Raw genomic sequence first — 26,801 nt, 5'->3', positions numbered from 1 at the left:
AGAGGTGAGTGCCTTGCTCAATGGCAGACTGGAGAGGCCAATCTGATGCGCCCTTATTTTTCCCCTCGATGCTGCTTTAACATTTGTACCAGTAACAAGGCTTTGTAATAGAGCTTGCTATTTCTCATCGACCCAATCTCTCTCTCGCTCTCTATTCTGGGCAGCTAAGGGTAAAATCACTTTCTGCAGCAGTGAAGACGGTTTTCTGGCCGAATGAACACAGATGAAGTACGGAGCTGTACAGTCAGCGCTCCCTGCAGCTTTATCTCTGCTGGGTACTGTAGCTGTGAACTGCCATGAGCAGAAGCTGTTGTTTCAAGGAAAGATTTCTCTGATTCATTTTTAACTGTTTTGCAATATTAGCTTTTTAGCTTTGGAGGTATTTGGTGTGTGTGTCATGGGCAAATGGTCAGGTGGGTGTTGCTGTGAATGTGAGGCTAGTGGCCAAAGAGAAGGAGGGAGAAGATGAGCATGATGTTCAGCATGTGAACGTCAGCCTGAGAGCAGATGACGGCTCATTTGAATGGCAGTGCTCGGGGAAGGACTCTGAGGGGCAAGACTCCAAAACAGTTTCTGCCTGTGAAAAATGTCAAAGTGGAATCCAGAATCAATATGTGCTTCACTTTCATTTCCCCTCTTTCTTTTTAATAAACTGTCTAAAATGTCTTACATTCATATTCTGCCCCTTCACCAACACACACCCTGAGCTTTGACAGTAAGCCAGACTTCTTTCTCATTATTTATGTTTTACAAAGCCAACTTGGATGCAGTTAAATACAGTAACTGTGGTAAGTTATGCTAACTGCCAGACAGGGTTACAAGCAGTTATTCTGCTGTATTCTGTCACTGCAGCTCAACATCATGAAGAAATGTGTAAGCCTTTCAAAATCCCCAAAAATATGCCATCATTGATTCATAATAGTAAAATATTTTACATTTAAAGTGGTTTTTAAGTATGACATTTTGCCTAAGCGAGGTAGAGATCGAATTAATTCAATGCGCATAAATGAACTCATTGAAATACTCGCTGTGCACTCGCTTTCATTGGTTTGTTTATTAGCCCAAAGTTTCAAAAGTGATGATGAAGCTCAGTTGGCAGAGTTCCCAAAGAAGGAAAGGGACTAAGTTTAAGGTCGTTTTCAATGTTCAGAAAGCAGAACCGCCTTCACTGCTCGTTTGGCCACATCTTATGCAGCATGTCTCACTAAAGGTTTGTTTGGTCTCTTCGCCTGTCAGCCTAGTTGCTAAAGCTGTTAGTGCAGCGTGTGGTGCTGTGTGAACCCTAGACCAGATTCCCTGACTTCCTCCACCCCTATCTTCCCAACTGGTCCTGGGATTCAGCGGTATGAATCACTGAGAGTCTCAGTTTTGTTGGTTGCTCTTTGGTCAGCCAGACCTTCCCTCTCTGTCGATATTAGTGTTGACTTGGTTGCAACAGTAAGTAGATTATGGGACCAATGATTGAGGGCAAATCAATTACTGTAGCTCAGAGGTCTGTGTTGGGGGGGGGGGGGGGGGGGGGGGGGGGGTGGTATGACATCCTGAGCAAACTGTCATATTCAGATTATAATCCTTACTTTGGCCCCCATAAAATCACTCTAATGTTGTCACTGTGTCCATATAAGGACTTACAGTTAGTAATATTCTGGCAATTTATTGTATATTACAATGTGTTTGTGTCTGAGCCCAGAGTGCAATTGTGTGTTTGCAGTGACATTATTGTACTTTATGGTATTTATCTTCTCAATCATTCTATTTCTAGATGCTACAGTACCCAGTTGGTTTTATTAGAGGTCATACTGTGCTTTACGCTTTGTATTTGTGGTCTTACACAGTACCAGTGACAATCGCATTATACTCTGCAGGCATCTACAGTGAAGTGGAAATTGAGTGACAGGCGTGTAGAGACCTTACTGCCACATCTTTGCCATATTTCCTCTAATAACAGCCTCATATTGCCAGAAATTTTTGCAGAGTATCTGAAATGTACCATATCGGTTCATTTGCGAGTGAGGTAGAGTGATGCGGGGCGGCTCCTCTCCTCCCATCGCCTCCTCCCAGTCCGACCAGCAGCGGACTCCGTCATTGCGCCTCCTCGTCCCTCACTTGTTGGATGTGTCCGTTTGAATTTGTGTGGTTTCGAGCTCCCTCTTGGTTGTTTATCGCTCTCGGACTCCTGCGGAGACCACCGCTGTGTGTGAAGGTGAAAGCGTTTTTACAGGTTACATGCGCGTAAAAAGCGCCTGTCCTGAAGCGTTGCCCTCGTCCTTACCTGTTCGTTTGCTCCGGTTGCGTACCGTGAGTATGCTCCTGTTTTCGGTGTCTCCCCGTCGTGGCTGTCTGCGCTGTCGTCCGTCTGACCTCTAGTCTGCTGGTGCCACAGCGGGAGTGTTGGGTTTTCCCGTCGGAGTCGTGCGCTCTGGACTCCGGCTCATCCTTGGAGAAGTTCCGCCGCAGTCCGATGCACAGCGCTTCTCTGCTCTCCTCCTGCTGCGAAAAGGATGCTGGTGGCTTTTCATGGGCAAACTCCACAGGATTAGCCTGAGTTGAACAAACAGACCATGTAACCAGATCAGGTATGTGCAAGGATGTGTAAGACGAGATGGGGATCACATTTTGTCTTTGTTATATTTGAGAAAAAGCTTTTGTTTTTTTTGTTTTTTTTTTCCCAGGCTCTGGATTCAAATGTCAGTGGTGGCAGATTTCTTTGACCCTTGATGTGAAAGAGTCCCTGTTCTGTGCAAAGGCAAAATTGTAAAGCTTCTCAGAGATTTGTGACTTCAGTTCATTACATTTTCAATTCAACTTGAAATGTGCCTTTAAGGCTGCCAGAGGAGAGGAAGTGACAGAGGAGCAGCTCAGCAGGAGCTGGACTCTTGGGGTTTTTGCCATTTTGCTGCTGCTGTGACCTTCTTTCACTCTGGTTTAGTCTGGTCTGGGTGGCCCGCTGCCACTGGCATTCAACAGCAAGGACTGCATCATTTCTAATTAAAAAGATGATAGTAGACTGCCTGAGAATGGGGATGAATGCTCACCTTGGTCACCTGTAAATTATATTCAACCCTGAAGCATTTTGGACAGGGATGGGGCAGAGGTGAAGGTCCTGAGTCCCACTGGGCTAAGCAGGACGCTCACACTGCTGAGGTTAGAGGGGTTCAATTCCCCTGGAGACAGTCCTGTTGAAAATGGTTCAGTTGAAAGTGCGTCACTATATTTTACACTGAAAACCTTTTGATAATGGGACAATATTTGATGGAGGACTGCTTATGTAAGATGCTTGACATGAAAAAGAGGAAGCAAAAAAGCAGAGGTATTTACAGGCCATTTCACTCAGCTTTAAATCTCAGAAGTTCATACGCTCTATCGTTTGTAATGCAGCCTTTCTGATGAGGAGAAGAGAGAATATGATATGAACGTACACGTCACACAGCTGTACTTCACCAAGAGTGTGTTCCTCCTTTAAACCATACAAATACTGTATATACTGGTATTTACGTACTTGTTGGCTGTTGGCAGAATGTGATTTTTATTGATGACAGTAGTAATCGTGCAACAGAAAAATTCAGTTCTTTCTAATAGTGAGAAAATGTTCTCATAAATGAGCCATTTTAATAACTAGTTTAAAAACGGACTGCTTGCAGTGGCCTGAGTCACTGCATCTGCTTGTCTCTACTATGCTCATATTAAACATGTAAAACAAAACCATCACTGCCAAGTGGGATGTCCCTTAACTATGTGCACATACTGTAGCAGCCACAGTGCAGTACTGTATGTGCAGCGTATTGATCTCCCACATCAACAGCCAGCAGCAGGTGCTGTGCTGCTCTGACCCATTTCTCACAGAGGAAGCTGGAAAATACGGCCTGACTAAAGAAGTGTTGAGCAGCCTCTCTATATCCTCCTGTCTCCGCCCTGCCCCAAACACAAACACACACTCACACTCACACTCACACACACACATGCTTCTTAATTCCTCCACCTCCAGGGGCTGTGAGACAACAGGAAGTGGACTGATTTCCCAGAGGAGTCTGCAGTCAGGGCTGTCACAGCTAACACAGCAGCAACAGACAAAATGTATTTAATACACAGGTTGTCTAATGTTGTGCTGTGCCAACAGTTCAAAACAGTGAGGGAAATTACAGCTAGCGGCTAACAGCGTTTGGTCTGTCAGTGCTAAGTTGTTCTGTAACAGCCTCTTTGGCAGGGAAACTAAATATTTGATCAACCTCAGTTAATTTAGGAAACGGTTAGCCTAAGCTGTCTTACTAACCCAGCAAAATCTTCATGGTTTGCCATTATTGCTGCTGTGAGACTATTTCTGTCACCAGTTTTGGTTATTTTTTAGTTTTTTAGGATGATTTAACCTTGTTTGGACTGATGATATCTTTAAACCTGTGGGACAAACTCACTGTCTAGTGTTGTAATGTCAGCCAAAAGCAGCGATTCGTTGGTCACAGACTCATCCTGACCAGCCTACGGATGTTATCAAACACAGGAAAAGTTGCCTCTACGATTGTGCAATCCCAATCTCTGCACAGACAGAGAACTGGCCTTGTCTGTATTTTAAAAGTTTCATAGTCTTCATGGATAAAGTATCTGAGTCGTGTCGGGCAACTAAAAAATACATTAAAGAACCTCAAAATGAGGAGAGAGGCGGGCTGGTCGAGGTTAAGACGTCTAGTGAAGCACGTGTGGTTGAATTTTTGCTGTTAAGCATGACCCACAGTCTTGTGTCATGTCCACACATCATTGGCACAAACATCTGAACGTTTGTTTGAGGCACAAGTCATACTGTAACTAAAAGAAGAGTTCCAGTTCGTCACTGACTTTTTTAATCAAAGCAGAGAGTGTGTTGCTGGAAGAAAGGCATGTAAATCATAGATCTTGTCACTTTCTGGAGGCAGACTACAGCACTCAGCCTACCTTTGGTTGTAAAGTCATGCCTTGTTTCCTCCTGCTGACGCTCCACTCAATGTATTTTCTGGGACGACATGCATGGAAGAGTGTTTTTGCACAGTGCTCGTGGTGTATATACAGTATGTGTGTTTGTGGTGTGTGTGTGTGTGTGTGTGTGTGTGTTTGTTGGGTTGAGGTTGGGGTTGGGGTGGGTGGGGAGAGTCTTGAACTACCCTGGGAAAGTGTTTCAGTGTTTCAGGAGTGGTATGTGAATTATTGAAAAGCCCTCAAGGTTTTTCTGGCTGCTGGATCAGTATTTCTTGCCATACAGTTGCAAGTCGAGTGTAGTGTAGTCACACTTTTAAGGTGAGATGAGCTGTGTCCAAACTGCACTGCAGCATTAGCAGGACAGGAAACGTAACTCCGGCGTCAGTCACACCAGCTCGACTGAAGGTCTCCTGTGACCCACCAGCTATCGTTTTAGAGCAGATTTCAATCTCTACGTTATGGCTGCTTTCTGGCAGAAGTGTCTGAGAAATGTGGATGTGTTCAACAAAGAGCGAGGAGTCCATTTGTTCCAAAGACCCACCCAGCACACGCAAAGAGTCTCCTACTGAGGTGCACATCACACTTAAAATGTCTCTGTCTGAGTCTGCCAGATACGTAAGATGTTTGTGTGTACAGCTCTTTAGGCACCTTTAAATTATACTGATATATGAAACCTAATGGTTAAAGTTGTGTCACAGCACAAGTAGTTCTGCTGAATGGATTTGTTGTTGTGTGTGCAGGATTTTGCGATTATAATGGCCACTAACACTGCTTCCTAACATACAGCGAGCAGGTGAACTCTAGCAGATGGAGCATGAAAAATTGTTTAGACATACAATAAGTGATGTCACAGTGTGCAGAGGGGTGGCCTTTTTTTTGGTTGCTACTTGATTTCTCCCTCTGCAAATGAGTAATGTAAAGCTAAAATTTGCAAAGTTAAGCTTGCATTTACCTTTTGTCCGTGTTTTGTCTGCTTGTTTCTGTTTAGTTTGAGGGCAGTTTGCGTCTTTGTCCCAGATTTCCTTCCAAACCTCGTCCTTTTTGAGAATATCTTTGAGAACATCCATATAAAAAGGAAGCTGTGGATCATATCATATCATCATCAAGATGTTCTCCTTCTCAGCCTCATAAAGTAGTCTTTCCTCATCCATGTTGGCTGATGAATGGAGGGGAAACTAAAACATCAAGGATGTCAGCTGTGATTTTGACGATTTTGAAAAGGTTTGAGTCGGAATGAGTGTGTGAAACTTTGCAAAAATAGTAAAAAAAAAAAAAAAAAATCAAAATAGAATCAACTAGAACCATTTTTCAAACAATCGACAGGTCACTTTTTTTAGACATCTTTATTGGGACTGAAGACTGAAACAATCTGATGTTTCCTTTTTAACTTGTTGGGATCGCATCCAGTAAGGAAACCATCGCCTACCAAAGGATTCTGGACCACCTAAACCCCTCAGAAAAATTTCAGCCATTTTTGAGGGTCTTAATTTTGGAAATCGTCCTTTGTACTGAATCAGTGCAGCAAAAATGTGGGGGGGGTTTCCCCTAGAGAGTCACATGATCCAACGGTGGCTACCATGCCAAAATCACCACACAGCCCAGTGCCACCAGCTGTTTCTGGTTCCGAACAGATTATGATTATGATTGTGTCTGGTGACTTATTAAGAAATGGTCAATTGATAATTAATAAGTCAACTAATAATTATTTTGTTTACTGTCATTTTGATTAATTGATGTTTTGTTTGTCAAGTACAAAACCCCACAAAGTTGTTGGCCTCAGCTTCACAAATGCTCAGATTGCTTTGCTTTTCTCCATTTCATATCACAAAGTATTGATCAGACTGAATCTGGGAAAACACGAGACTGTACATCACCAAGTTTAAATCTTTCAACCCCTGTTCTTTCGTGGTTTACACTAATTCTGTTAAGGGGCTGTATAGCCTATGTAATAGGACCCAGAGATGCAGACCCGAATACAGAGGTCGTGTGAAAACAAAACAAATTTATTAATAAAAAGGGAAACAGAAAACACGCTCAACGAGCGGACAATACCAAACAAAAGACGCACTCAAAAGGAGTGGAAAACAAAAGGAGCACCGACGAAGCGGGTATGACACGAGGCACGCGTGGAAGCGGCAGGCAGGCAGGCACTGAAACAAAGGAAAACACAGCTCACTTAGAGACTGGAGAAAATGTGGACAACAAACAAACGTAATTCTGATTTAGAGAGAGAGACTAAAGACATGTACTTACGAACCATACTACCAACAAAGACGAGGAGCTCAATGGAATAATCCGGCGACGAGGAGCTGGAAGTCCACGTCTTAAATACTCTCCCTGATGAGGGAGAGTGACTGCAGGTGAGTAGCAGTGGGAGGAGCTGGCAGCAGGTGAGGGGCTGCCCAGCCACGGATCCAGGGGTAGACAGACAGACACACACACAGGGATAAGGGAGAGGAGACACACAGGGAGAGACAAGAAGCCAGGATCGTAACAAATTCTCGTCCGTGCTCATGAATATGAGCAGGTATAATTTGTTTTCAGTTGCTCAGGTGGCTAGGATCACAGTCTGGGACTCTTATTGTGGGTTCCGCAAGGTGATGTGAGGCACGTGGATGTGAACGCAGCTCTGAAGCGCAGCCAGGCTGGGTGAGGATGAGGCCACTGAGAGGAAGGCTTGTTGGCAGAGCCGGAGGCCTCTGGAACAGAAACACTGTTATCTGCTAACGTAGCTCTACTGCTGCTGGCTGCTGTATCTGTGGTGACTCATCAAAAACACACACACACACACACACACACACACACACACACACACATATACACACACACACACACACATATACACACTTCCAGACATAATCAGACTGACAAACATAAGTGCACGCACAAAATACTGACAAAATACTCTTGGACATTTACATACTCGCAGTGAGATATGTGACATAAACATAGACACTGATGAACACAAACAAATGCCGTAAACACACTCTTTGTTTTTCGGTACTGTAAGCCGGAGAGACATTTCCTCCAGATCAACAGTCACATAAAATGTGCTGTAATTTTAAGTAAGTAATTTTAATGTTATTTTAACTTTAAACCACAGATTTCCGGTCAGATTGTCCTTGTCAAAGGAATGAAACCTTCCCTCCTTGTAAAAAACACCTGTGCTCATGAGTTGAGAATTGAACTTGGGTCATTTGAGCTCAGTTTCTACAGCTGTGTACCCCTCTGTGACCTTCACACTCCTACTTTGACCAACTGTTTGAACTTTAAATTGCCTCCTGTGTCAAGTCTAAACCGTTTCCAGCTGAGAAAACACTCTTCTCTCACTATTTGTGCACAGACCTCCTTATTTTTGCCTGAAAACATCTTCTTTCGTGAAATGTAGAACTGATTCTGTATCAGCCCTCTGTATCTTGCGGGAGCATTGTTTGAAGCTCAAATTCAAACCTTTTGCAGTTTTTCTGACTCTCTGACCTGGACTGATCTGAAATTTAGTCCCTGGATCTTCAACACACAAAGGTGGAGGAGAGGACAAAGGTCAGAGGTCGCAGGATCCAGATAATATCCCTGGGACCTGAATTGAACATTGAAGCAATGTGTGCTACAGCTGACATTTAACTGTAATCCTGCTGATGGCCAGACTTTCAGCTGGAAATGATAAAAGATATTCATAAGTCATATGACGTGCTCATTCGCTCCACTCAGCCCTGCTCACCTGTTTTCACAAACCTTATTTCATTCAACATAAACATCAGTTAATATGAGATAGAAATGACTTCTTCTACACACATTCCCACAACACTTTTGCTGCAATTTATCAAGTAATTTTTTCTTGCGATAATAAGGTAAAAGGTGTCAGAGAGGTCACCAGACACGAGAAAGTCAACAACAAAGAAATGCATCCAGAGCCATTTTTAAATGAATCATGTAAAACAAGAAATCACATTGCTTCAAACCTTGTAAACCTTTAATCTGAATATTGTCTTAAGCTGTTGTCTCCCATTTCCATGCATGTAAAACTGCTGATGATGTTCTTGAGGTGAAATGTGCTGTGTATGAGGAGGTTGTGGGATTTGAAGTCCTTTATCTCTTTTATCTCTTTCCTTCTGGTAGCATTTGTCCTAGAGATTGAACTATTTCCCAAGTCGTGTTTCCATTTCTTGACCCAAACAAAATGACAACAGTAGCTGCTTGCTTTCTGTTGCCATCTTTGTTTGGGTCAAAGAATGGAGATATGTGCAACAGGTTAATAGTTTACTCATGAGAAAAGTTTTGTTGTCGCATCATAGAAAAGATTTTGATTGACGTGTCCTCACAACCTCTGAGATTTGTGAAATAACCACCTGAGTTTGGCTAATGTTTATTTTTTGACAAAACAGTGTGTTATTTGCAGTCACCGATGTGAAATCAAAAGTCTGCTAATGCAGAGCGATGAGAGGAGATCGGAGTTGTTGTTTGTCCTGGAAGCGCTTCCCCTTTCTGTGTGTCTGGCCGGCTGGGAGCAGAATGACACAGTGGATTCAGTTACAGTCCTGCAAGCTGAAGGTCATAGGTTCAGTCTTTTTGCACAGCCATGTGTTGAAACTGCCTTGAGCAGCACTCTGACATCCGCACCTACTCATTCATTGTAAATCTGGCGGCAAAGCTAATGGCTTTATTTCTAATTTATCCATTTTGACAGTTGAGGGAAAGGCTTGAAGGTTGACAACAACTTGACTGCTAGCGTGATGGCTTTCCAGACTCTGTTGACAGACTGTTCAAGGCAGTCATGTTTTATATTTACAGAACCACCTCATATTTGATATTACTCAGGATAGGCTTGGGAACATAAAAGTGGAAGTAACATTTGTATGACCCCTGGACCTTAGAGAAGAAGCAGTGGAAGTTTTGCAACATAAAATAACTGTTGTCATTTGTGTCATGTATTTTCTATAATGCTTAAAAGCTAAAACTTTTTATTAAAGTAAACCTATTCACCATCAACTAGTTGCACATTAGCATGCATATTGGCATTATGAAACACCTATTAATGACTTATTGTGTGGGTAAGGATTATTATAGGTTAGTTTTTGGTTGTTAAGACTGTAATTCATGTACAGCTACTTCCTTACTATCGAGAACCAGTAATTAACCCAGTAATTCAGAGAAAATGCTTAGTTAATTGTCTAGTAGTTGTAGAATATGGTCACACAAAATAAGGCATTAATAAGTGCTTTATGATTACTAATAAAGATCCAATATGCTACAAATATGCTTGTTAATAAGAAACCAGCCAATTGTTAATTTGTGTACCTTCATATAATGTCTTACCACTTAACAACATTCAGTAATGCTAACATGCATCAGTCCACAGCTAATTGTAAGGTTGATGGTTGAATTCCTCACAGTAAAAGAAGGATTCTTATATTTACTGGTCCTTAGAGACGGCTCTCTGACCCCTGACCTCCACCCCTGCTCTTCTGCTCCTGAGCAAGGCACCTCAGCAGCCCTGCCTTCATCCTGCTGGGCCTGCCATCTGTGGCTGTGCTCCCTCGCTTTATTAACTGTCACAGATAAAATGTCCATGTGAATGTATGCTAATGTAATATTCGTGGTACATTACTCCCTCAAAGATAGAAGCTGGACCATTTCATTTCCTTTTATGAGACTGCCGTGCTGACCAGCAGAATGGAGGTACAGTAATTACAGCTTCCCCCGGCCGCCCGCTTCCCCGTACTGGGTGTGCGTTCAATGATGCTGCACTGCTGCCAAGTGTGAAAGAAAAGCTGGCATATCGCAGGACAGCAGAGGAGGAGCTGAGCAGCTATAATGAAACCTCTGCAAACCCTCGTAAAGCAGGGAGACGCAGAGGAGTGTGCATGTTTAACGTCAAGTGCATTTCCTGCTCAAGTTCTTCCCCATGAATCTGTCTGAACTGGACATAAATTAACCAGAAAATCAATCCAAGCCTTCCTGTTTGAAGTGCGTTGAAGCGAGTCAGTGGCTCAGTGGTTGGAGCTGTCCCCGCCGCAAAGCCAGAAACTGGTTTGTAGGTTCAGATTGTTTGTGATTTGTTTCTGAAAGGCTGTTTCGCCATAAGTGTGCTCTGTTGCGCTTGTAACCACACCCACCAGCGAGTCGTAGAATACACCTGTGCATCAATGTGTGAAGGTGAGAAGTTGAACCACTGGAGGTCAGCAAAGACCGGGGGGTTCGTTTCTCTTCAACAAGCTGTCGTTGTAATTGTCGGTCTGTCTGTCTGTCTGCATGTCCATTTTGTGACTTATGCAAACCTGTCAGGTGTTTCCTTCCTTGTGCCCAAGGCATGCTGGGATAAAGACCCAGTGAGTGTGGACAATCAGCTCAGGTTATTATTTTTGAGCGCAGTTTTTTTAGTGATTACTGGAGATCGAATGATGAAAAGAGCAGTTGTTAAGAGCAGTTGGTGTCCCTGTGCGTTTGACCTTGGACTTCATTATGTTGTTTATTGTTTATGTTGATGATATATGAACTGCAGTTGTTTACAGTCAGAGGCGCTGGATAAAAGCATTCTGCACAATTCTGCTAGCTGAAAGTGATACTATCACACAGTGCCCTTCTCACATTATTTTTCTGCTCCGGTTTTTAGAGGGTTTTGGAGCACATCAGCAGTGTTTCTGGATATTTTTTAACCCCACTCAGTAAGCATTTAAAGCAGTGGGATGTACAGGATGTTCAGAGCAGCGTAATTTCAAATCAGCACAAAATTCTCCTAGTATAATTTTATGGGATGGTGAAAAAAAGAAATCAATATCAGACAGATATACAAAACAGTCAGCAGCCACTAGTGCAGCTTTAGCTTTCATGTTTGCTATGCACTGCTGCAGGCTGCAGTGCTGTTTAAAATGGGGATGTTTGGGGGTGTTTATCCTGTGCAAATGGGCTCCATTTCATCTTTTCTGGCTCTGTCCTGCTCTACATTTGTACTGCTCCACACATTTAAACCTGGGATCTGTCTGTCTCTGACTTCTGCTGCAGGTACACCAGTGCAATGCCTCGTCTAAAGGCACTCAGGGTTTTGTTGTGCTATCTGAGGGTTATATTCATTTGGTGCAGCCAACACTTGCACAGTCTGTCCAGGTTTTCTGTCAGTTGTTGTGACAGGCTCCTCATTGGATCTAATCATAACTAGTTTATCAGCATGCTGTTGCAGGCTTTGTGCCCTTTGTGGTTTTTAATGGACTCACCAGAAAGCCTTTGTCACTGGTGTGATTTGATCTGATAGTATTATTCATTTTCTCTGACAAATAGAGTGAAACATTTCTATACATAACAGAATGCATTGCCTAGAAGAAACGAACTACTGTAGTACAGGATACAATATAAAATGACATCTTTATTAAAATAATATATTTGCAATGCCATCTAACTGCAATCAAACTAAGCATGGTGATTTGGGAGAATTGAGAATTAAGTAAAAACATCATACACAAAGCATCTTTAAATGGCATGAGCAGTTGTCAGAGTAGTAGCAGTAGTAGTTGTGATCACAGAAGTTGCAGTATTAGTCACAGTAGTATCAGCAGGAGCAGTATAAGTGCAGTAGAGTGGGTAGAAGTCAGCAGAGAGACCCATAGCCATCTCACTGGCCTGCATATCTGGTGATAGGCTTATATGGAAAGGGAGGAAATTGAATTTGACGTGTGTATAAAAATTACAGATGGACCGTGAGTAATGAATCTTTCACTTGCCATGTCAGTAAAGGTAGTCACCACATCTTGAGTGTGTAGAAAGGCTGAATCAGGAGCTGGCAGGCTGGAGTACAGTAGCCTGAAGAGCTGCATAACAGCATAATGTACACCAGTTATAAATCTGCCAGCAGCATATACGGCTCCAGAACATGGTCCAGACTGGACGGAGAAAAAGACTGAAGCTGTGTTCCAACTCTCCGTCGCCCTATCTCTCTCCATCTTCACCGGGATGAAGGTGTGTGTATTGATCATGTGCTTTCATAGGGCCAAGAGGATCATTCTGGGGAGTGGTTCTTCACATTCATTGCATTCTTTGCTCCAAATGACCTCAAGCAAAATCAAGTAATTGAACTAAAATGTTCAGTGTCATCAGTCTCTGCCTATTGGGCCGTAACTGCTGCGACAGCTTAAGAGGGAAGATGGGAAAACGGTTGGTTGAGCTCCTGTTAGACCGTCAGCGCATGAGGAGGGTTTTCAAGGTTGCCTGGAAGTGTTAGAATGTGAAGGGTTAATCTACTTATCATTTGGAGCATTATTCTATCAATAACACGTAGTTGTGAAACAGAGAAAAACAGTTTGACAGTGGTGTAAAGATCCAGAGGATCGTCCCTTGTTGTTTCGTCTTTTGCGTTTCATTTTGTTGGCTTGTGCAGGGAGTTTCTTACTGACTCTGACAACACCACAGATGTATGCTCTTGTAGCAAGATTATTGATTATTGGAGTGTCCAAAAATTAAATAAAGTTTCACTTTTAACAGCTGATATGTCATGGCACAAAGAAGAAAGGGTTGCTCGTATAGCAGGCGGCATAGCTTCCAGCCCGAGCCTTGTGTTTTCTTTGTGCCACCACGTGCTGTAATCGTCCCACGTGAAGTTCCCTCGTTATTCTGCAGCAAGTGGCTCCTCTGCTTTTTCCTTTGTTTTATGATACATTTCGACTGTTTTTTGTGACCAGCTCATGAGAGCTGCAGTGACTAATCGATTAATCGATTAGTTGTCAACTATTAAATTGATCAAATGTTTTGATAATTGGTTTGAGTATTTTTTAAAGAAAAAAAAGTCAATTTTCTTTTATTCCAGCTTCTTAAATGTGAAAATTTTCTGATTTATTTTCTCCTCTATGACAGGAAATTGAATATCTTTGGTTTGTGGATGGGGTGCATGGCGCAGGAGGTAGTGCGCATGCCTCACAGCAAGAAGGTTGCCGGTTCGATCCCCGGGCGGGGCCTTTCTGTGTGAAGTTTGCATGTTCTTCCCGTGCATGCGTGGGTTCTCTCCGGGCACTCCGGCTTCCTCCCACAGACCAAAAACATGCTCATTAGGTTAATTGGTGACTCTAAAATTGAGCGTGAATGGTTGTCTGTCTTGTGTGTTGCCCTGCGATCGACTGGCGACCGGTCCAGGGTGTACCCCGCTTCTCGCCCGCTGACAGCTGGGATAGGCTCCAGCCCCCCCGCAACCCCAAAAGGGATAGGCGGTATAGAAAATGGATGGATGGTTTGTGGACAAAACAAGACTTCAGCACATCATCTTGGGCTTTAGGAAACACTGATCAACGTTTTCACAATTTTCTGACATTTTATAGACCAACGAGTAATCGATTAATCGATTATTAGAATATAATTGACAGATTAATTGCAGTGAAAATAATGGTTAGTTGCAGCCCTAAAGCTCATACACAACATGAACAAATTAAGACTGTAAATGAGATTCTGCCCTATGACAGAGTTTGCAGACGATCCATTCCCTTTTCCATTGTTCCTTTCCTTCAGGGCAAGTAATGGCAGAGGGGGAGTGCTGCTCTTGTTAAGAACCCACCTTAAAGCTACACTATATGCAACATTTAAATTAACTTGTAATTGTCAGAATACATACATCCTATGTCTGGAATACAATTAGCTATTAAAATAGTTAAACACAATAAATATTTTTTTAGGTTTTCAGTGTACATGCCACTCAATGTAATGTTTAATGTTTTACCTCATCAGCGTCACTGATTTTTGTAAATAATTGCTTACTCTGAATTTTATGCCAGCAACACGTTTCTAGAGATAAGTGGGAAAAAAGTGGCTGCCTGTCCACATCACTCTCCATAGTGGTAGCGAACCAGAAGAGGTTGCTATTGATTGAGGCGGTTGTGGTTCAAGCAGTAGAGCAGTTGTCCCCCTATCAGAAGGTCAGTCAGGCAGTCTCCTTGTTGAAGTATCCTTGGGCAAGATACTGAACCCCAAATTAACCCTGATACTGTGCCATCGGTGTGGGATGGTTAAAAGCTTGAAATGAGCAGGTGGCCTCACCATTGGATGAATGTGTGTGTGAACGGATGAATGCTGACTTGTGTTGTAAAGCGCTTTGAGTGGTCATCAGACTAGAGAGGCGCTATATAAATACAATCCATTTACCATTTATTGAGCTTGCTTAACAGAGAGCCACGCCTGACATCCCTCCCTCCTTCACCGCCCCACACCTCCACTTTGGCACTTTGGTTGATGGGGGAGGAGGGAGAGGGAACAGGCCCACAGCAGTGTTTCACCAGTGAGAACAACACATTAACTGAATTTCTGCCAAAGCAAAGCAATAATGCACACAATAATCTTCCATATAGCTCAGACCACCAGGCCCCGCAATTTGATAGATTCATTGGGTTTAACAACATGAAGGCAGTTAGATACAAACAGCAGGACACCAAAAAAATCTACTGTCGATCGTGCCTCCAGCAACATCACTTGAGCACCAAGAACAGCACAAATTCCTCAAAAGAAGAGTAGATCAACAGATGCTCTTCAGCGTTCAGAGTGATTTTTTTTTTTTTTTATTTACCTTTAGAGCTGGACTGCAACCACCAATCTGCTGTGTACAATCTGCTGTTGCCACCTGACAACATTCATGAAAACCACATGATCCAAACAGATATGCTCTGATTTCACTTTGAGCTGCCACTGTGTGAAGTTTCCCAGCGCAGCTCGAACAGATTAGGGTTTTTTTTTTGTCTTGTTGTGACATTTTACCCGTGATTCCACTTTTACGGTGTATAATCTTCATGCAAAAGAAATACCACAGTTTCTAAAGCGACCCCCTAAATTGTGTTTACTTCACACCCACACGTTCAAACAAACAAACGTGTTCACACACATGCAAACACACACACAGACACCCACACTGGGCTGCAGCAGAGACGATAGAGAGAGGAAACAGATAGAGGAAAACCTTTGGAACGCCAGATAACAGGATTAGACAAATTACATTTCAACTGTGACCATGAATCCCTTTTGGATGTGCGACTTGTTTTCTCTCCGCTTACATCGGCAGCCATAGAGCTGCGGAGTTTAGATGACAAAATGGTGTTTTTCCAAAATAATAATGTGCTGAAATTTTGCATGAATTATTGCCTCAGTAGTCTGGCTTTGTGTTGCTGCTGCTGAGACCAACACCTGAAGCTGTCAGGAACAGAAGAGTGTATGTTTAAATGATTCACACATTATCAAACACGGTCTTGTGCTGCTGATTTGAGAGCATGGCTCAAGAGCACTCCAATTCCAAAGCAACCCTGAACGAGACAAACAACCGGAAAAAATAGATGGGCTCACGTTAAGGGAGGGAAGATTGTCAGTCTTCCACATAGCTCATCTACATTTGTGGACTCAGATCAAATTAACCTTGGAAAGGGAGCCTACATTTTTTTCCTCTGTTATTGTGTCTGACAGGCCATGAATGAAAGTGCATTTCAAGTGCAGACGCTGACTGACAGTTCTCTCCTTCAGTCAGACATCATGAACTCTTCCTACACCTGGTGTGACGCACACACTGTGTGCTGGACTTTGTCATTTTATATTGATAACACCTTCCTCACTGTCAGTCTCGTCATTTGAACACTAATCTGGTTTGCTGTAGGATGTTTCCTTGACTTAAATGTACGTTGTGTATTGAGAACCAGGTCTGACCTACAGCCAGTTACAAATTCTAAAACCAGGATGTGCTGCAGAAAGTGCTTTTTTATTCTGCTCATTGATATCTGATAGCATCGTTCGGACTGTGTTTTCATCCACATCGACCATCGTCGACAAAAGTGTATAAAATACGAGCAGGAATCCACAGAATCTGAGCCAGATTGCTAAAATCTAAACAATACCCAACGCCAGAAAAACACCTTCCTCGCCTTCAAGATGGAGTCTCAACCTCATTCCTGTAACCTTTCCAGTCTTTCTGCGCCTCATAATGTTATACAGGAAGTAGTGTAAAATGTTTGCAGAACTTCATGAGCCTAATTAAGAAGTAACATGCATTCATTTCTGAAAACTTGACATTTTGGAGATTTGTTGGCAGTTAGTGATGCAGCTCTTTTAGTTTGACTACAGTGCGTTTTTTAGGCCTCATTGGGTTTTAATGGGATCTATATACTGAAAGTTAATTTAATGACCCGTCACACGAAATTACAAAATCCTCAGATGATGATGATGACAGAATTTTTTCTAAAAAAAAAAAAGACAGTTTTGACATTGAACATTCAACCGATGAGTGAGCAGGTTGGCATCCTGCTCACACATGCTTTGTTTAGCAGCACACACTGTGGGGATTGAACCTGTGGTGTTGATGTTACAAGTACAGATGGGGTTTGTAGTGTGTTTGGAGGAGGAGAGACTGACACTGGCTCACTGCTGGTCTGAGCAATTTAAGATCCAAAGAATCAATCTTGTAAAAATCCTCCAGGGCAGTCAAGGTCCTTCAGATGCTCCTGAAGACTGATGGCACAGACTCCAGAGGGAACACTCCATCAGAGAATGAGGGAGGGAGGGAGGGAGGGAGGGAGGGAGGGAGGGAGGGAGGGAGGGAGGGAGGGAGGGAGGGAGGGAGGGAGCTCCAGAGATATTCTCATTACTCTGATTTGCCAAAAACAGCATATGGGTAACCTGCCGTTTTACAACCAGAGGGGTTTTCATCCTGCAAACAAAATAACCTACAGGACAGAGACAAAGGAAGGAAATAACGCAATAAGTGGGCACAACGGAGTGGTAACGAGCTGATGCAATGGGCTGATTAAACCCACAAAATATGAAAGACCAATGACTGCAGGTGTTAACGCTTTTAAACATCTACACGGCCTAGTGCAGTGCAGTGCATTGCATCGCATCACACCATAATGCAACATAATGGAGTGTAATGGAGTGTAGCACACAGTTTACAGTGTATCATAACAAAGCATAACAACATGTATCATAAAACATGTCAGTGAAGGGTTTGTTTTATAGCATAGCATGACATATAATTAGTGTAATGCAATGCAGCTTAACTAATTGGGTGATGTAGCATAATGCAGCCTAACATAGCTCATGTAACATAATACTTGAGATGTGTTACATTTTTAAAAAGCATGATTTAAACATTACTGCACAACATTTTCACCTAAATTTGGACACATTCGTTTTTGAATTGGACTAAACTACCACTTTGTTTCTTTTCGTTCATTCACATTGACATCCTGCTCTAAGACTTGTTTTTAGAAAGGTGGATCATTTTGTTGTACCCTATCCAGTCAATACCAAGCAGTGCCTCTGCTCCCTTAGGATACGGCCACACATGCAAGGAATTAGAGAAACATGCATTCGCACCTTTGTGATCATACCCTTAAACCGGCTCATATGAGTAAAAGTTCCTCCTTCAGACACCAATCAAAACACATATGACATCGTATGACTGTGACACTTACAAAAACCTGTTCATCTGCGAAGACATCATCAACACCTGTCCACATTTTGTGGCTTTTTTTTTTTATTGATATTTTCCAAGGATGTTGTTTGGTAGCTAGTGATGTAGGAAGAAGGCGTTTCTATTCTTGTTCCTACCTGCAAAACTCCGATTGGTCCGTTGTTTCTTCAGCCCAGGAAAGCAGTCGTCAGTGAACAAAACACCAGACCTATTTGAATTGCTGAACAAATTAGAGACAAAAGAAGAAGAAATAGGCTACCTTCAAGTAACTGAAGAAATGTTTGAGATGCAAATGGTGTGTTATTAAATGCTTTTCACTTGTGTTTTATTTACAAATCATACAAATGTAACATAACACTCAATTAGCATAGTGTAAGGGAAGTAATATAAGAAATCACCCCTTAGAGACATCAGTATTGCTTACAGCCTCAGGATACATTCGAGCCCACCAAGATGACTGACAGGTGACAGCGTGGTAACTTGGACAGTGATGGGGGGATGAAAAATGTATTTTCTGCCTGGAGCTAAAATATTGCAGATTCAGGTGTTAAGAGAAATAACAGCCTGTTCAAAACTAATCTATTCTTTAAGTGTGCTGAGCCCAAAATGCAATGCAGCTCCAACTCACAACAAGGGGACACACCGAATGGACTCATGATCGATTTCATCATCCATGGGGTACGGTTCACCTGAGACACACCTAATTTTTATGTTACTGTGCGCGCCACTTTGATGGAAAGAGAGCTACAGAATTGTTGCTTGTTCAGTGTATTTCTGACAGCTGTGAGGTGAAGTTTGTCCCAAGTCACAGGGGCTCAGACGATGTCTAAAGGCGGGCTAAAAGCTCACCTTAAATCTGTGAATCTGAAGAGCTGAACTGCTATCTTTCTTAATGCATTATGCATGCGCAGTACTACAAGCTGCTGCAAACAACACTGTGTCCTGTTGCTTTGAATGTACTTGAATGATTGAAATTTGATACATATTATTACTGCAGTATTATCCATTCTTTGACAGACATGTGTGGTGAGTCAAGTGGTGTTATTTAGTCAATGAGACACATGTGGACTGACTGCAGCTAAGTGCTATGAAGACTCTGCTGCCTGTTTTAATGGATGTCCTGATTTATCTGGTAATGCATGAGTACACGTTTGCTTGAATTTCGTGTGTGTGTGTGTGTGTGTGTGTGTGTGTGTGTGTGTGTGTGAGAGAGAGAGAGAGAGAGAGAGAGAGAGAGAGTCTTATCAGTATAGAGGGCTCTTCAGGCAGTCTGGGGGATTGAGGACCACTCTAATCTGGACCCACTGGTGACTGATCCGGCTCTCTTTCTGTCTGTGCTCAGCATGAGTGTGTGAGCGCGTGTGTTGTAGTTTGTCAAATGAAGTGAACTCAAATTAATCTAACCAACAAGTTTGCCTCGAGGTGCTTGCAAGAGCAACATGCTTACAGGAAGAGAAACAAATGCGTATGCGTTATCATGTGTCTGAGTAAAGGATGACGCCGTGGCAGTGGTGACTCCATTTCCATTTCCTCCGTGCAGAACAAGTCACCGTGCTGGCATTAATTATGAAAAATAGTTTGGTGTACTGAGTCTGAGATTGCACTGCAGAGAATTATGATGAATGATGTTAAGAGGAATCTGTCAGCTGCCATCCCGTTTGGTCTCCACAAATAATGGAAGACTAGTGTACTTTCTGACAGAAACATGGTTTATGAGCTTGGTGCCAGTGTAGCGCTTCAGATCGCCGCCTGTGGGAGCAGCACCGGCTCCTTTTCTTCTCCTCAGTGGAGAGTCTGACGGCACTTTCAGCTCTGTGTGGTCTCAATGAAGGAACACATTCAGCTTCTCTGAACGCTGCGCATCGCATCGGTCTGAGACGTTCAACACATCTCAGGAGTTACATGCAATTTGGCCCTTTAGTTTTTCTATATCCTCACTTTTCCTCAACCTGCCTGATCTGCTTCTACTGTAGTCCCTGTATCCATATCTCAAAGAAAGTCCAAGTAATTCTGTGTTTGGACTACAGTATGTCACACGCTGACATCAGTCCATTTGATATTTAACAGTTATCCCACAATACGATGAACGCAGAAAAGAATAGCTGAAATCGGGGTACATATCATGTTTTCTGAAGTTGTAGCTCAGTATTTACGAATTTTGTTTAGGTAGCTTGAATCCAGAATTTGATCCATTAAGTTGAATTATTGCACCAGCAGTCACCCAACACAGCCATAGATCGGCTCTAATGTCCATCCCATAGTGACTTGTTAAAATCTCCATGTCACAGGTGACACTACCCCCCCAAAGGACGCCGGCATGACCCTGCTTCTCTCTGCTTGCCTAAACAAAGCCTACTTTAACAAGACACTTTCCCAAAATAAACAACTAAAACTCTAGCAGGGCCCAAAAAGGCAGACACCTGAAAAAGAGTTGTGCCTGCTGATAAACTTGAATGATTGGGCCTCAGTATGTATCTTGTTCTCTTAAAGGGGAACTCTTGCATATGTGATATCTTTGTGGCTCCAGAGAGAGCTCTGTGAAGTTTAATAATTGCCTGAAGTGATGTCACAGTTGGCATTAGTTGGGTCTAAAGGCCACAAGTTTGAAAATACAAAAAAGTTACAGGTGTGGAGTTAGAAAGAACTGAGCTTACCTTGGTAGCCCCACTTGCCCATTCATCCCTGCTTGAGGCTAGAGGCTCAATGCTACATTAGCTGCTGCTAGCATAATGTGTCTGAATCTCCAACCAAACTGCCTTTGGTCAAATTGCATCATGAGTAGTGCATGCTCCAGGTGTTGACAAGGAGGAAGAGTGGGTGGAATAAAAAAAAAGTCTGGTTCTGCTTTATCGAGTGTGATACTTTGTGTGACCATATTGAGTGCTATTGTAGTACATCTTTGTCCTTTTGGACAGCCAAAATTTATTGTATTCGTTACCAAGGAACAGATGCAAACAGGTTTTCTCAGAGGGCGTCTCATACAGTATATACCTTAAATCCAACATAGGCCAAATGCAGAATCAAGCACTCTGAGTAAGTCTCATATTTCTGTGTTTGACCTTTTATTTGCTGTTGTGTATGCATGTTTTGTACTCTTCAGCACTAACACACACAGCTGCAGTTCTTCACTGCCACTGGGTGAAGGCTTAGGCACTTCACTCTTCTCTGAACTTCCCAGCTGGGAAGAAAACCTGCAGATGCAACCGCTTTGCACCATGAAGGACTGACAGACTTCATCTATCACGTCACATGTACAGGACAAACCGCTCACACGAGAACCCAACACACACACACACACGCACGCACACACATGCACGCACACACACACACACACACACACACACACACACACACACACACACACACACAGCCTATTCAGATGTCAAATAGCAGGAGTGATAATTGACAGGCTGAGGAATTAGCTTTGTGGGCTTGTGCAGAAAAAGTGTGAGTATGTGTGTATGTGCATGTGTCAACCTCCACACCACCACTTCCTGAATTCCTTCCTTTCTCTTCTTGCCATTTCTTACTTCCCCTTCCCCTTCTTACCCTCTCCATCCTTTCCCCCTCCTTTTTTCAATCTATCTTTTTTTTCTCTGCATCCACAAACCCCCACCCCCTTTCACCCCAATCATGGGTGTGACATGTTTTTATCAGCCGTAATAGATTTCACTTCACCTAGACAAGCCTCAGCCTGCAGATTAAAACCCCTAACCAACTGAGCCCCTCTCTGCTAAATCACTTTTACTGCTGCTCTGCCATAATGCTGCATGTGTGTGTTTGTGTGTATTTGAGTGTGGGTGAGATAGAGAGACACTGATGAAGAATATGCACATGTGGGAATTTGGAGACTTTGCTGGGTGCAGTGAATATCTCTGATGTTTCTGTTCTAAATACTGTCATTTTCAATGTCTGTGTTTATTTACAGCAGGAGACAGAGTTATAACACCGTTAAAATGCAACACAATCCAACAGCCCTCCATTAAATTTAGAGGATTGTAATGTTATTGCTTTGTTGCGATTGCGTCAGAAACTCTGATGTTTTATGAAGCTGTGCGTTGCACTGAATGGCATTGCACCACTTTGTGTGTGTGGCCTTATGGATATGACTGCACATTTTCAAATAATACATAAGTAGTGTGTTACCGACACGACTTTCTTACCTTGCTTCCTTCCTTCTTTCCTTTCTGCCCTCTCCTCTTACTTATACTCATACCTAGTTATTATGTTGTGAATGTACTGTATGCTTCTGTGCCTGTGAGAGATGCTTTTCTGTTCTCCTAGTGCCACCTTGTGGCCAAAATGTTTAAAGCGTCTTCAATTATACTGCTGTACTTAATGTCCTGCCTCGATGAAACTCACTCCTCCATTCTTATCTCCTCAGAGATGTTCATGCTGTGTGGCTATTCAGCGGTGTGACCTCTCACCTCTGACCTCTGACTTCTGTTCACCCTTACAACCTTCAAACACTCTTCTGATGTAAGTCTATCTATCTATCTATCTATCTATCTATCTATCTATCTATCTATCTATCTATCTATCTATCTATCTATCTATCTATCTATCTATCTATCTATCTATCTATCTATCTATCTGACATTCAGCATAACTGCCTCTGTTATTTCTCTGCTTTCAGGTGTTAAGTAGCTTTGCTGAACGTGAGTATCACAACAATAATCACTGCCAGGTTTATTCTTTAAGACTTTTATTTTGTTTTGTTCCCATAAGTGTGCATACTGTGTGTTAGAGAAGCAGAACGTCATTTCTATATGAATGAATTTTCAGTTAGATCAAGTTTGAATACTTGTTGTAATATCTTCTAAATAAAGTTGCATATATATTTAAAAAATATACAAGAAAAATTCAAGTTGCAATTTGGTGATCAAGGTCAAGCTGCATTAACTGGCATGATGCCTCCTTGTGTTTATGTAATTTACACAATGCATGTTTTAGACCTAATTCTCTCCACATAATTTTAGAATGACCTTTTCAGTTTGCTCTGTTACCACAGAGAAAATAAATTGCTGCACATTACATCTGTGTTAACGGTTATACTGACCTTTGCATGATTTGATTGAACTTCATATTTACTGCACAGTGGGAGGCTCTTGTTAATGATGTCACTTCCTGTGCCTGTGTCAGAGTTTGATGGAGAGCTGGTCGGATGACAGCTGGAACTGTTGTCATAACCGGAGGAATACTGGCCACAGTGATACTTCTTTGTATCATAGCTGTGCTCTGTTACTGTAGACTCCAGGTACGAGTCTGTGTGCAGTCGGTGTGTGCGTTTGTACGTGTGTGTGTGTGTGTGTGTGTGTGTGTGTGTGTGTGTGTGTGTGTGAGAGAGAGAGAGAGAGAGAGAGAGAGAGAGAGAAAGAGAGACCTGGTATTTATCATGTTGTGGGGACAAAAATCTGTTTACACAGTCATATTGTGGGGACTCACCTGCCTTATGGGGACAAAATGCAGGTCCCCTTAATGTAAATCATTAAATTTTAGGGTGCAGACTGAGGATAGGGTTACGGGTTAGGTAAGGTTAGGGTTGGGGTTAGGTTACTACGGGTAACCGGGTTAGGTTAGGGTGGGTACAGGGTTAGGAATAAGCAAATAGTGGTTATAAAAACACAATGTGTGTGTGTGTGTGTGTGTGTGTGTGTGTGTGTGTGTGTGTTTAAAATCAGTAAAAAAAAAATAATTGTAAATTGTAGTTGACAGCACTTTAGAAGGTTAAGCAATATTATATTGGTTTTGGCTCAGTAAACTAAAAACCTCTATCTTAACAGGCCTCTAAAAACTTATGCCTGTTGGAAGACAGGATTCTACAAGTTCTCAGTGTTTTATGACATATTTTGTATCAAGAATTGAGCAAGTTCTTGATGCATATTGATTATATTGGAAAAAGTGAACTGATCTCATCCTATTTGCAGATTTCTGCATTTGTTTTAAATAAGATAGCAATCAAAGTGTTGCAGAAGTGCAACTGTGTTGAAAACTGGTTTTGTTTGACATGTAATGCACTTTTCTCCCTCCTGCAGTACTACTGCTGTAAGAAGAATGGGTCTGACAGCGCCTCCATCTCTCAGCAACACTTTGCTTGCAATGCCTGCAGTGTTTCCGGCCTGGACGGGTCAATCGTCACCCCGCTGTCCATGTCACCACCAGAGCTGCCCAGATCCTCTGACCCCACCAAACCCAAAGGGGGGCAACGCAGTTACTGCCCCACCTGCTCGCCCTATGACTCACCCTTCTACATCCGTACCACTGATGAGATGCGCAACGGTGGCGAGCGCATCACCTACATGCCCACACACTATGAGAACCAGGCGCTGGCGATGCCACTGCCCACCATCCGAGGCTCCCTGCTGAGGGAGACCCAGCGAGGCCGGCCTCCCGATTTCTACACCAACACCCGAGCCATCAGCACCGAGGTGTGACCACCCCAAAACGCCCCCCAACACCACCCATACACAGAGACACTCCTCTCCTCACTTACACACACCAGCACCACCACTAACAAGACCACAACAATAATTTTGACACCTGCTGCAGCCTCCAGTGAGGATCTGATGGATGAAGGCTCATTGGCTGCGGAAGTTACATTATCACATTTATTTAGGGTCTGGGGTTTCGGGGGGATTTAAGGAAGGATTGTCTAAGCTAAATGGGGAAGAATGAAGTGTTTGACAAACCGGAATCACTTTCAAATGTAGTTCCTCACTTTATACCCTTAAATTTTATGTTTTCATGTTCACTTAGATAGTAATTCTGTAACTGAAGGTAGATATGACCGTAGCTGTAAGGTTTCTTGCCCCTTCATGCTCCCACATGAAGGAAATGGTTGTAAACTTGTAAACTGTCTGTTGACTGTTACTGTGTCTTTATTGACTGAGGGCTATCCTAGATAAATAAAAAGGGAGTATGATGAAGTGGTAAATATGAAGCAATTTTGTCATGATAAGCAGAGTGAAGACTGAAATACGTTTGAAAAAGGGCACAAGAAGGAGAAGTCAAGATCCCTTCTGGAGTTTTGTGGATCACTGGAAGCATGCTTGAGTTACAGGAAAGAGAAGAGAGCGGACGACTGGAGCTTTCTCTATGCAAGCTGTCTAGCAAACTACTGCAGCTCTTCATCTCCAGTCATCTGCTTTCAGCAGTTTTTGTCTCATCATGTAACTCTATTCGAGGAATATTGTAAACACGGTGCACAGGCAGTGAGTTCAAAACTTATTGGGTTGTCAGGTCCACACCGAACCACCACTCTCTCCCTGAAGGTAAACTTGTGAATGATCAAGGACACCTGAGCCCTTGGACACAACAGTGGTAAGCTTGAAATGAATGAGAGTGAATTTCTCTTATGACCGTGATGCAAAAAGTTTGATATGTAAATAATAACCAGAAAGCAATGAACGTGTCTCTTGATCCCACAGTGTTTGTGACGCAGAGAGATGCACGCTGGGATTTGAACATGATGTATTTTGAACGCGGGAGTGTGATTTACAAGTTTGTGCTATTTTGTCTACACACTCCTCCTATACTCCTGTACTACTCTAATGTTGAATCTTTAAAATGCAAATAACCATGTCATTTATTTTCAAGTTTTTTCATATTGTGAAGAAGTCAGAATACACATTTATGTGATTGACAACTGTTTCACAGTGCCCATTTTCTACACTTAGCCAGCATTGCTTGCCATACACAATAATATTTTCTGTGATATTTGTCTTTATATTTCTGTGCGCAGCCGGATTCAGTGAGGCAAGTAATGCAAGAAACCTCAAGGACTTGCATGGTGTGCTGGATAATTTTGCAAGATTTTCAGACGGGCCTGGAGTTAAGCAATCAAGCATTAAACAAAAATGCACTTCTCACCCTCTTTTCAGCAGTGCATAGAATTAGAATCCATTTATCAGCAGCTGCTTCATTCGTTTCTCAATTACTTTTTCATTAAGGTTAAATGAATGCCAACTGCAGTGCCGTTACACTGTACAACTTCTCAAGACCATTTTGCACCAGAATTGTGTGTTTCTCTGGATTGATGTAAAACAGAGGACTTGCAAAATGAAAGTTCATCACTTAAGGTTGACAGGTTTGATTTTTGGAAAACTGGTGAGATCTGGCCAGAAGTCTAAAAAATCTCTGAAGAGGATTCAGTGGAATAAAACCAGTGTTTCTCCATGTTGTTGTCCACTACCACAGATTAGAATTCATTGTCAACGTTAATTTATTTATGTATTGTATTAACTATATATTTTACTACTTACTTAACTAGTTATCTTTATCTAAAATAAACAAAGCTTTTTAGAAATGTGGTTAAAAATGATATCATACCTGACAAATACAGAAACCGTAATATTTGAGTGTTAACTTTTGACAATTAAAGATTTGTAACTGCTTGAAATGGCTCTTTGCGTGGTGATTGACAAGACTACACACACACACACAC

At 42.4% G+C, this 26,801-nt stretch overlaps 1 protein-coding gene across 1 annotated transcript; it reads left to right on the top strand.

The window, feature by feature from the left end:
• The first annotated feature begins 2,081 nt into the window (after window positions 1-2,081).
• fam163ab (family with sequence similarity 163 member Ab) lies at window positions 2,082-26,753 on the top strand. The gene is made up of 5 exons (XM_070961164.1): window positions 2,082-2,576; window positions 22,743-22,837; window positions 22,995-23,016; window positions 23,501-23,615; window positions 24,394-26,753. The coding sequence occupies exons 4-5, from the start codon at window positions 23,523-23,525 to the stop codon at window positions 24,790-24,792; spliced, it is 492 nt and encodes a 163-aa protein (XP_070817265.1). The 5' UTR covers window positions 2,082-2,576; window positions 22,743-22,837; window positions 22,995-23,016; window positions 23,501-23,522; the 3' UTR covers window positions 24,793-26,753.
• Window positions 26,754-26,801: the final 48 nt, after the last annotated feature.

The sequence above is a fragment of the Chaetodon trifascialis genome, chromosome 4 (genome assembly GCF_039877785.1).
Source record: "Chaetodon trifascialis isolate fChaTrf1 chromosome 4, fChaTrf1.hap1, whole genome shotgun sequence".
Taxonomy (NCBI): Eukaryota; Metazoa; Chordata; class Actinopteri; order Chaetodontiformes; family Chaetodontidae; genus Chaetodon; species Chaetodon trifascialis.
This window is presented reverse-complemented; position numbering and strand designations above follow the sequence as displayed.

Coding starts and splice junctions, on each gene's coding strand:
- fam163ab (XM_070961164.1), top strand. CDS start 23,523: ATGACAGCTGGAACTGTTGTCATAACCGGAGGAATACTGGCCACAGTG. Junction 23,616..24,393: donor TCTGTTACTGTAGACTCCAG/GTACGAGTCTGT, acceptor TCCCTCCTGCAG/TACTACTGCTGTAAGAAGAA.